The 12,362-nt window shown below is 48.1% G+C and overlaps 1 protein-coding gene across 1 annotated transcript; it reads right to left on the bottom strand.

The window, feature by feature from the left end:
• Positions 1 to 9,689: 9,689 nt before the first annotated feature.
• On the bottom strand, positions 9,690 to 11,932 carry LOC4326721 (polygalacturonase At1g48100). The gene is made up of 3 exons (XM_015760527.3): positions 10,985 to 11,932; positions 10,842 to 10,877; positions 9,690 to 10,747 (listed from the first exon to the last, which is right to left on the bottom strand). The coding sequence occupies exons 1-3, from the start codon at positions 11,666 to 11,668 to the stop codon at positions 9,956 to 9,958; spliced, it is 1,512 nt and encodes a 503-aa protein (XP_015616013.1). The 5' UTR covers positions 11,669 to 11,932; the 3' UTR covers positions 9,690 to 9,955.
• Positions 11,933 to 12,362: the final 430 nt, after the last annotated feature.

The following is a 12,362-nucleotide window of genomic DNA, read 5'->3' as shown; positions in this document are numbered from 1 at the left end:
AAAGTTTAAACACCTAAAGTATTAAATATAGGCTAAAAAATAATTAATTGCACAGATTACGACTACTTTACGAGATAAATCTTTTAAGCCTAATTGCTACATGATTTGACAATGTGGTGCTACAGTAAATATGTGCTAATGATGGATTAGTTAGGATTAATAAATTTGTCTTGCGATTTACAGACGAATACAGTAATTAGTTTTTTATTAGTACCCAAACACCCGATGCGAACACCCCATGCGACACCCTATATAATACCTGATGTGACACGCCAAAACTTTACACCCCTGATCTAAACACCCCCCTAAAACAATATATACATGGATTGATCTTTTGTGAAAGAACTCCAACTAGTTCATTTCAAACTAATTAAACTATAAAAAGTTGAAACGAAAAAAAGAGAAACAAATTTGAAAAATGAAGAAGCAAAGTGAGTTCTTGTTAGAGGACGAATTTAGCTTATTAGCTACACGGAAAACGAGAAAAACAATTAGTATATGATTAATCATTAATTGTGTATTAATTATTAAAAATTTAAAAAATATATTTATTGATTTTTAAAGCACTTCTCATATAGAAAGTTTTCACACGAGACACACTATTAAGCAGTACGAAAAACATGCTAATGGGAAGTAGTTAATTAATCTCAAATAATTAAGCGCTTAGAATAGGCCCTAAGGCCGAGTTCATATATGTGCTTTTCACTGCATGGAAAACAAGGTAAGGATTGAGGTATATGATTATTTATTTGCTTTTTAAAAGAAACTTTGATTAAAAAATCTCAAAAATTTACACTGTCTACTAATTCGGAAAGTGTGCTAACGACAAAAGAGGAAACTTACTGTTTGGAGCTGAAAAGAATGCAGCCTGAGGCGAAGCTTCTTTTAGTCCACAGAGTGGACTTTCTATCTAATTAAAGGAGGGTTTGTTCTTGGAAATCAGGGATGCAATATAAGTATATGTGGATTATAACCATGTCTTTAATCTCATGGAAGTTAGGCAGACTTATTTAAAAAAACAAATTCGACATATATATTTCGTGAACATCATGCATGCATGGGTTTTAAGATTATGTATATTGTATCTCAACACACACCTAGCTAGTTATTAAGTGAAGTAATTTAATTAGACCTCCAAGAAATACAGGATTTTTCCAATTTTCGCGCCGATTGGACAGATTCCTACGAAAGTACTGCGAATTCTTCGACGAAACATCAAATTATACATCGTGAAAAAAATATTAGTTACTAAAACAGTTAAAAGAAAATTTATAAGAAAGTAGCATACAAAGAAGCAACATCAGAAATATACAGATGAAACATCCTGATGAGAACGGAGGGCAACATTAAAAAAAATCATAAGATTAAAAATAAAAAAAGTGAAAAATAGTCAAATCGTATCCTATATATTTGAAATGTTTCTCTCTCATGCATAAAACATAGAAATTCATTGGTCGAAAGATATATATTTCTTTCATAAAATAAAATTATCTGATATATTTTTAAAAAGATTTTGATTACAACAAATACAATTAATATATTTGTATTAATTGTAAATAAGGTATATATACTTCATAATTAATACCTCTATCTCTCTATATATATGTATGCTCCCTAAGGAACAAGGATCACAGAAAAATATGCAAGTTTTGTGCAGCGTGCAGGTGCTTTTTTGATAATGACCATATAGCTCCTAGATATACGGTGGTGTCAGTGCCATATCGCTTTACATGAATTTTGTAGCAACAATATAATTAGCTGATTTCCATAGAATTTCTGGACAAAAAAAAGAAATCCTTTTGCTTCCAAAGCGCTGTAAGAGATGGCTGCTTGTGTTCATGCCTCTGTTAAAAGAACGGCCAAAAAGGAAAAGGGAAAGGTGTATAGCTAGATTGCATTTTGTTGTTTGAATTATGCCTACCTAGCATGCATTGTTCAGATATCTATGCATGTCCTTGTTTGCCAGAGGCCGACCAGCTAGCCCAACTAGCAAAACCGAAAAGAAAATGTTGGGTCAGTTTCTACCAGGGGATAAGAAAAGCAGCGAGCATACAATTTTAAATAAAAGCAGGGAGTTAGGATTCAGGAAGCATCATGCAATAGCCGGTAGAGGGGACCAAATTAAAAGAAAACATATGAAAAAAACGAGAGTGAAGAAAGCATGGTAAATGCAATAGAGCAGAGAGAGAGAGAGAGAGAGAGAGAGAGAGAGAGCAACAGCAGTAGCAAAACTACGGCCAACCGTGCATGACTGGGTTGTGTTACATTGCATGGTTCATACTGCAAATGGAAGCTAACCACAAGCAAGCTGAGCCGCAAAGCGAGCAAGGTAGCAGTCACAAACCCTATGTCCCTAGTCCCTACCTAATCCTAGCTTAGCTTGGGAACCAGAAAATTAGCTAGTGTAGTAGCTGTTGATCGATCAACAAACGTACGAGTAGTAGTACTAATTAAAAGAAGTACTACACAGACCACAGGTTTCATGGTAGCGAGATGCATGGAAGCTAAGAACACACTCAACCATGGGAGATAATTAAACCATGGTTCATGGAAGTCGGTCGATCAGCTCCCGATCGAGTCGATCTCGAAGGATCTATCTCACACTCTCCATATGCAATTTGCATTGCAGAGAAATGCATGCTCGCTCACTGGCCGCTACAGCCTACAGAGACCGACAGAAAGCAATGACACACATATGCACGCAACGCTAGCTGCAACTGGGAGGGGAGTACTCTGCATGTGTCTGTGTAGCGCGCGCGCATGCAGAGACCCGGCGGCGGCAGTGGAAATATATATATATACATAATCAATTGGGCAGGGAGAGGAGGCTTAGCTTAGCTGTGTGACTGGCTATAGGATTAGGAGGAGGAGGCAGCCGTGGGTGGGCTACGTAGTGGCCGCGGTAGTGGCCGTGGTAGCGACGCTAGTGTGTGCCTCTACCTTTATATATAGCTCTCTCTCTCCCGCGCTTCGCTTTGCATGCGCTTTTCCACCCAGCGTCCAGCGATTGACCTCGCCACCACCACCGCCCTTGTCTGATCGCGTGCGTGCGTACGTGCGTGCGCCGACCCATCCACCCATCGCGCCGCGCGCGCGCGCGATCGAGAGCCACCATGCGCGCGGCGATCGAACAGCTGAGAGTCCAGGCGGCGGCGCGCGCGCGGGGGCCGGCGGGGCGGTGGATCCACCGAGGCGCGCGCGACTACCGACGGGGCGGACAGGGGGATCGGTCGGCCAGCCGACCGGCCACCGAGGCGGGAGAGGCGCGCGCATACGTACGTGGAGCATATGGATGAATATCCCTGTATACATGCGTGCGTAGGAGTATGCGCGTGTGGCCAGGTTGAGTACTTGAGTTGCGGCTGTAACTTTCCGTCCGAGTCCCTTTGAAAAAGTCAAACACCTGCTCTCTCATGCTCCTTAACGCTTTAGAGTTTCATATTATAAGACTTTATGTATAGATTTATTAGTATCTATATAAATATAGACAATGCTAGAAAGTCTTATAATATAAAACGGATCGGAAGCACTATTATAGACAGTGACATGTGAAGTAATAAAAAGGTGGGACCCACATATCAGTAACGGTAATGGTACTGATATTATGATAGAGGATTCTCACCCGGTCTAAACATACCATACCAAAGCTAAAAACATCAATTTTTTTCATCCAAACAGTTAAGTCTCTAACGTTGACTAATAATGAACCGGAGGGAGTATATTTTTACGAATGGACTAACTTAGAGTGGTGGAGCTTGGCCTTATATTAGGAATGAAAAAGAATGAGATTTGGAGAAAGAGACCCTCGCTCCAAATATTTTTTAAGAAAAAATTATAAACGTATTAGGGATTGAACCGCACATCCCTTACCATTGCCTTATAAGTGCATGTTCGACCTACAACTGATAGGGCTTAAGCGCTATACTTAGCATCATAATACTATTTAAATTTTACAAAATCATCACATAATTTCTTACCAAAGAATAAAAACCCCGGTTCCTTCGGCTATAGGCGTACGTGGATTTTACCTGACTCCACCCTGGCTAAAAACTTTTATTTTCTTGCTGGATCGACTGAACGCATAATAATCCTGATAAATTAGAAAATGGATCCACAGGTCAACACAAGCATCGTTCCAATTCCAACAGGCTTACAATGTTGGCGCAAAGACTTTGGAACCTATAGTAGTTCTGCCGCTATATATAGTTTTTTGAACGACTCGCACGAGACAATGCAAAGTTCTATTGATAGAGCAGGAAAAAATTATAAGATTACAACCCTGGAGAGTCATAACCAGGAGAAAGAAAAAAATATACCACCACCCACACACTGGCAGCGCCAACACACACGACCAGGAGAAGGTTAGCTCCGGACCGGCTGCCGCTAAGCGTGACCGGCCGCCGCTAGACCAACAAAGGAACACAGACGAGATCGCCCTACAGCAAGGGGGTGCCAAAACGACGTCTTCAAGAAGAGAAGCGACGGAAGACCGCCGCCGCCGTCCATCAGGGCTCAAAGGAGCCAAGACTGGGCTTTCGCCCGGCAATCACCCTTGAGGGGTGAGACAGCACGACAACGCCTTCAGGAGGGGGAATTCATCGTTGTCGGTCCGGCCAAGGCCGAGCTAGGTTTTCACCCGCCGCTCACCACCTGCGAATCTACGGCTGATGCACCGATGCTCCACCACCACTCAAACTCTGCCGACATGTGGCCCTGCACCGACGCCCCCGTCGGCCAGCCTTCGTGCGCCGAAGACCGTGCCACACCCACCGGCAGCTCCACCACGCACCGAGGTCGCCTCTTCCACCACCAGCCGCGCCTCTCGCGCCAAGCCGGTCTCCTCCACCGGACGCGCCTCTCGCGCCAATCCGGCCTCCCTCCATCGGCTGCGCCTCTCGCGCCAAGCCGGCCTCCATCTCCGCCGCCCGCGCCTCTCGCGCCGAGCCGGCCTCCGCTGCCATCGGCTACGCCACTCTGTGTCCAGCCGGTCTCCGACCCCTCCTCCAAACAATGCTGCGCTAGCCGATGCAACCGTCTGCCACGCCCTCGGCAAGCCGTCCGAGGCCGCCATGCCTCCTCCCACCACCGTCACGGTCACCACCTCACCGTCGCCGCCGTCACCTCACACCCAACTCCTTCCCCGCCTCCACTGCCGCATCCTTCGACGTTGCCACCGTCTCCTCAGTCACGGCCGCTGCAAGTCGGCCGCCGTCGCTGATGCCGCTGTTACTAGCCACGACGCCAGCAGTCGTCATTGCAAACCGCCGGCACCGCCAACGCAACCGCCCCAACGCCGTCGCCGAGCTCTCCGCTGCCGTCGCGACCACCACCGAGGCAAAACCATCTCCAGCGCCTGGATCCGGTCGCCGATGCCAGCCTCACCGCTAGATCCGGCCTCCGTCGCCAACCTCACCGCCACCTCCATCCCCGCCGCCATCTCCAACCCCGCCGCCGACGCCCCCAGCAAGAGAAGCAGCATGCCACCAGCACGCACGCCATCCCTGTCGCCGTCGCCGCCTCCCCCGCCACCGTCGTCGCCTTCCTCGGCGCCAGCCACCACCAACTGCCGCCGCCACCCCACCACCTTCCATCCCCGCCGCCACCACCACCAACTGCTGCCACCACCTCACACCGACCCACCACCGGCGGCCTTCCCGCCAGATCCGGCCACGGCGGCCCGGATCTAGGCGGTCTTCACCGTCCCGCGCGTGGCCCCCCACCACGATGGGAGAGGAAGACGAAGACGAGGGTGAAGCCTCGCCGCCGCCGTCCTTGCGGCCGCGCGGCTTTGCCGGCGACCGCTCGGGCGGCGGCGAGGCGGCGGAGGGAGGAGGGGGGAGGAGCGGGCGACGCCGGCGGTTTCCGCCTCCCGTTTCGCCTGTGGGGGAGGACGACGCGGGGGCGCGGTCTTAATAGCCGCTATATATAGTTGCTGGCGTGGCCAAGAGAATCGCCCCGCCCTGTCTGACCTAAGCAGAAGTACTAAGTCTTAGCACCGTCTTCATTGTCACCGAGCTTTTGCAGCTTGCCGCTAAATAAGCTAATCTTATTTTGCTCAAATATCGATCTTACAAGCATTAAATGATATTGTACTTATATATGGTCATCTAATTTAGGCTTGCTAGAACGAGGCTGGCACCAACCATTTTGAAGATCTCAGGTTAGAACGAGAACGGTGGTAAACCTTGGGATGTCATTTATAGAAGCTTTGACTGAAAGGGCTTCGACTTCCTTGCCATTCTGGTTAACTGGCACATGTAAAATAAACATTGAACGGAGTTCTGTCACAAGTGCCGCCAACAGTAGTGGGACGGATTCTGCAAGAAGGACGGCAATAGGTGGAGGCTAATATACCAATCCTGTCTAGGCTAGCCATGAAGTAGCTTTTTCAATCCTCCCCATCCCACACCCTTCGGTGTGTTATAGATGTATGCTATTTTTTTCTAATATATTAACATGTAAAGTTTTTTTATGTTCGCGGAAAAAAAATCTCAAGTTGATAGTAAGGCTATCTATAGGTCTGCATTGACCCTGCCATGTTATCATAGCTATTTGTAATTGCACCGTCAGAATAATTGACACTGATATACATTACATTCTAAAATACATTAATTATATGTAGAGTTGACCTCCGGTTTATCTCCAGGGATAGGTTTCACAAATCAGTTTGTTAAATTAGTTTTCCAAAAGGACGAAATGCGAAGATTACACAGGTGAGTGCGACCTCCTCGATTGAGACATGCATAGTTACAAGCATATCATACACATGCACATGCGGTTTGGGTGGGAATTGTGAGTGGCGGTCGGAGATTGCCTCGGGGACGGGGCTCCTTCCAAGATTGAGTGCCGCCGCCTCTCGCATAGCATGCCTATACTCTCCCAGTGCTCTTGGCCGGTTATCTGATCTGTCCATGTCGATGTCTCCTGAGACCTGAGTGCCTACGTGTCATGCGCTGCTATTCCAACCTGGCATTCTGGCAGTTCATAACGAAGATACCAAAACATTCCATGCATCCAATGCAAGAACATTCCATACATCCAATGCAGTATGCATATTACTCCCTCGATCAACAAAAGTTATACATATTGGGTTGGTTTGGTTTGTGGCCTAAATAGGCCTTACCAAATTTTGTCAGTGCCAAATTTTGGCAAGTTTTGGCATGACTAATTTTGGTAAGGCAAAGTTGTGTTTGGATTGAAGCCAAAATAACTTAAGTTCACTATTGAAATGGCCTATTTTCTTAGATATGCCAAAATTTGGCTTCAAACCAAATAGATACTAAACACTATTAAAATTGTCAAATATTGGTAAGTCTAATTTAGGTCTCAAACCAAACCAGCACATTACTTTTAACACCAAGACCAAGAAGAAATTAAATCACCTTGAATGTTACAAAATCAAGTAGTAAATGCAAGCATGTAACCAATGAGTATTTAGATGAGTCCTTGAGGTTCTAATAAAACATTTAATTTATCTCTTCATTTAAGTTTTAAATTCATAAAGATTACAAATAGGAACAACTTATTTGAAAAAATTTAAATGTGAAATAGGTGTAACTTTTATCAATGAAGGGAGTACAAAGTACTGTACATGTACTAGCTAAGCTACTGTAATTGTCTGCTTCGGTATCTATCTTGTCGATCGTAGTGTCATTGCTAGTGGCTCGTATAGATCGTGGGTTTGCACTACTTCATGCAAAAACCGGTTTGTTACGTACGCTGACGTCAGATGATGTCCGGGCCCGGCAGCAAATTATGCTCCAATAATCACCGGATGGAGTTCATCAAATCATTAATCAATTCGAGCGGCTTCTTCGACTGCAAATCTATGTTGATTACAACCACACAAAGGCAAATACTATATCTAATTAATTGACAGACCACAGATGAATTGCCGGCAGCAGGGGACGACTCATGGCCATGACGAGCGGTTTGTTGGTGATGAATTGATGATTCGCAATAATTTACTTGTACACCACAAACATAAACTGCGAATTGTCACCTCAGTGGTGCATTAGCTCTGCTACCCAATTCAGTGCTCCGTAATGATACGAGTATCTGGTCTCTGATACACTACTGTTCCTCTACTTGGGCGCACAACTCTGAACCATGCATCTCCAGAGCTCAGCCGCTAGCTCACCGATCAGATCGATCGATCATTTCCTGATCCCACTTAAACCTGGCTTAGTTTCCTAAATTTTTTTTCTCAAAAACATCACATCGAATCTTTGAACACATGTATGGAACATTAAATATAGAAAAAAACAAAAACTAATTGCACAGTTAGTGGGGAAATCGTGAGACGAATCTTTTGAGCCTAATTAGTCCATGATTAGCTATAAGTATTACAGTAACCCACATGTGCTAATAACAGATTAATTAGGCTCAAAAGATTCGTCTAGCGGTTTTCAGGCGAGCTATGAAATTAGTTTTTTTATTCGTGTCCAAAAACCCTTTCAACATCTAGTCAAACATATGATGTGACACTCATAAATTTTCTTTTCGCCAACTAAACAAGCCCTTAATTCAGCGCAAGCTATAGCTTCAACTGTGGTCGCTCGTGCACAACCGTATATACTACCGCCCTACCTAGTAAGCTACTACCATTTCCAGCCAGAACCAAACCTAATTATGGAACCAATCATGGATGTAAAATGCAACTTATTCTTCATGCTCACCTCTAGTTTTTTTTTTTTTTGCCTGCCCAACTGTTACTGGCTATGACTCATCAGAGACGATTGGTATAGCTTCAATTCTCTCTCTCCCTTCTCGCTCTCTCCCGCTTTAATTTGCGCCCACAAGAACACTATCCACGGCTTTATTTTACCTTTTTTGCTGCAAAAGAACATGTTTGAGCAGGTATTTCTTAGTTGGTTAGGTGATGCTTGTTTCTTGGCCCATCTCCACAAACAGGGAAAAATATAATGGCGTACGTACAAATCAGATGCGTCTCTCTGAAGCACTTGATGGTAGTAAAAAACAAGGTTTATGTTTGGAGAAACAGTTAGTTTACTGTTGATGACACCTTTTAAGTCGTCTTGAGTCGTCAAATTCTGCCTTGTGGATGGCATTATTAGGACAGAAAGTTATTTGGCGTGCGTCCGTATAGCCCAGAGGGGGCCCTGAAAGTTTTTCTTTAACTTTGTGTTCTTGTTTTCTGCCGCTTAATTATTTAAATGGCACCTAGCTTTGTAATAGTACGTTGTACGAAACTTTTGATTCAACTTTGAGGCAATGAGGCCATCTAGCTACCCATTATTGCAACTTGCCATAATCTGAGATCGAGCGTAATGTTGCTGCCTTCAGCAAATTGCTAGGCATTGCGGCCTCATGCGCCTCCCACTCCTTAAATGACAATTAAATAGTTGTTGAAATTTTAGAGTTTGATTTTAGATTTAATTTTAGGATTTTTTTTATAGCTTTCGTTGCATAGCTCTCTTTTTATTATCGCTAAGAAGACAAAGAAGTAGTCTACCTTAAATTGTTTTTAAACATCAAACTTCATAACCTCTGCAGCTAGCATAACTAAGCATATATATTACCAAACTCACAAATTGCCAATCTAAAATTCAACAAGATCTCTATGGAAAAACATGATATTGTGTACGACATGTGTTTGTCACTGTCACACCAGCCACGCATGCAAGCATGTGACAAACAGTACTGCTTGATCCATGGAGCAAACATAATTAAGCAAACCATTCTACATATATTTCATTAGTTCTCGCACAAATCATATATTACTATTACATTTTTCGTCTTTCTATATACACTAGTAATTAATCCTTTAGTTCCATGCTACTAGCTTTTTAATCTTCCTTTTAAATTTATCTGCACTAGTTTAATTACTTTCTCTCTCTTCTTTTTTTTAATTCTTTTTTCCTCTAATTAAACAAGTCGCTGCATGCAGGGATGACCGGAGATGATCTCTATCTCAGGCATGCTCATCACATCATCAGTAACACTGGAGGTCCTTTTTCTCGGTGTAGTTGGGGAAGCCGGAGCTGAGGCACGACACCGGCGGCACGGTGGGCGTGGCGGCGTTGCCGTAGACGTTCCAGCAGAAGGGCTCGTCGACGGTGTCGCCGGACGCCGGCAGCAGCTCGACGTCGGAGAGCGTGATGTTGGTGCACGGCACGGCGTCGCTGCAGCCGAAGTGGATGGGCGGGCCGCGCACGTCGTAGGTGCCCCGGATGCCGGAGTAGGAGACGCCGTTGACGAACACGGCGGTGGTCTCGTTCTCGCAGCTCTTGGAGAGGCAGTAGTACTGGTCGATGATGATGGGGTTGCGCACCGCGTCCATCCTCACGTTCTCGAACGCCACCGCCGACACGGAGCCGGACCCGCCCTGCCACGTCTTGATGCGCACGCCGTTGTCCGAGTGCCGGATCACCGCGTTCCGCACCGTCACGTTCGCCACGCACGCCTTGGTCCCGGCCTTCCCCAGGCTGCCGATGCTGATGCCGTGCCCGGGCCCGCAGGTGACGTTCTCGATGTGGACGTTGAGCGTGCCGGCGCCGATGGAGACGCAGTCGTCGCCGTTGGAGACGACGGTGTTGGTGATGAGGACGTCCGAGGTGTTCTCGACGTGGATGCCGTCGGTGTTGGGGCTCAGCGCCGGCGAGCTGATGGACAGGCCGTCGACGCGCACGCCGTTGCAGTTGTCGAACCGGAAGTGGAACTCCGGGCTGTTCTGCACCTTGAGCCCTCGCACCGTCACGTTGTTGCTGATGGCGAACCGCATCGCCTGCAAAGATTAGCATCGTACTTAGCACTGATTACACTGTCACTAATCAGAGGCAGTTAATACGGTTAAAAGGTCGTTGCGTTAGGCCACTCACCACTGGGCTGTCACATGGTCCATGAGTGTTTCCCCCCTGAAGAAAAAAAGAAGGAAAAAAAATGGAAAGCTATTAGATTCAGATAGATATGTACTCCAATATTGCAAGAGTAGAGATGCAATTAATTAGTTGAGCTTATATACCTTGTGAGGCTTGCAGGGAAGATCCCACCATTTCTGGCCCTTGCCGTCGATGAGGCCGGCGCCGACGAGCGACACGCCGTCGGCGCGGTAGAAGACGAGCCAGTTGCGCTTGTTGTTCGCCGGCCACGTCGCCGGCTCGCTCGGCGCGACGATCGTCCCGTCGACCTGCAGCGTGACGCTGCCCTGGCAGGGCCCGGTGAAGACGGTGGTGTGGATCAGGAACGAGCGACCGGCGGCGGCCAGCACGACGCCCGCGCCGTCGTCCGCGCACGCGGTGTCCCACGCCGTCTTGAGCGCGTCGGTGTCGTCCGTCACGCCGTCCCCGGCCGCGCCGAAGTCCTTGACGATGTCGTACACGGTGGCCGCGCCGGCCGCGGGGGCGGCGCTCGGCGCCCCGCCAGGCATTGGGTCGGACGACGGCGGGTTGGCCGGCGCCGGGGCCGGGGGAGAGCGCCGCCCCGGGTGAGGAGCCGGCGCGCCGTGGTGCCTCGCCGGTCCCGGGGCGTGCCTCGCCGCGGGGCCCGGCGCCTGCGACGGCGGGTGCGCGGCGTTGCGCTTGGCGTGCTTGGCGTGGTGGTGGCGGGCACTCCTCGCGCCATCGGCGGCGCTAATGAAGCTCGACGCGAAGGCAAGCGCGAGAAGCAGCGCAATGGCGGCGGTCCTACCGGCTGCGGCGAGCTCCATCACCGCAGAAACCTATGAAAAACTCTCAGTGCAGAGGCGTTCGTGCAGCTCTGAGCTGAATGGTGAATCTTGGATGGATGGATCGATCGATCACTACCCGTCTACCTCTTCTTATATACGCACGCAGGCAGTATCCAAGGTCGCTGTCGCGGGGATCTAGGACGACGAGACGCGATCTGCTGCTGCTGCTAGCGAAGGCTTGTCGATCAAGAGGCCGCGGCTAAGCTTAGCTAGAGCTAGAGACGGTTGGGAGTTGTTGGGCTTGGAGAAGTGTGGGGAGCGCGGGAGCCAGGATTTATAGGGAGGGAGCGAGGCGGGCGGGCGCGTGCATGGCCGCGCGTCGGAGGAGGAGGAGATGATGGTGGTGGTGGTGGTGGTGGAGACGAGTGAACGGTAGTGGAGGCCTCATCAGAGGCTTGTTATGTGGCTGCTCTTCGCCATTTCGCGCCGAAGGGCGCCCATTTTTCTAATGGCGGCGACCGACCGACCCACCCCCCCGCGCGCGCGCCTCACCGAGCGCGCTCGCTCGATCGCTGGCCGGCCACGCCACACACACATCGCACACGATCGAGCCCCGCTTTTCTCCTCCACGACGTGCAGTGGAGCGTGCACGTACGTACACGCGCGAGACGAGTCGTCGACGTACGTACGACGAGTTCTACTAACTTTCCACTTCTACTTAGAGAAATGACAG

The sequence above is a fragment of the Oryza sativa genome, chromosome 1 (genome assembly GCF_034140825.1).
Source record: "Oryza sativa Japonica Group chromosome 1, ASM3414082v1".
NCBI classification, from domain to species: domain Eukaryota; kingdom Viridiplantae; phylum Streptophyta; class Magnoliopsida; order Poales; family Poaceae; genus Oryza; species Oryza sativa.
This window is presented reverse-complemented; position numbering and strand designations above follow the sequence as displayed.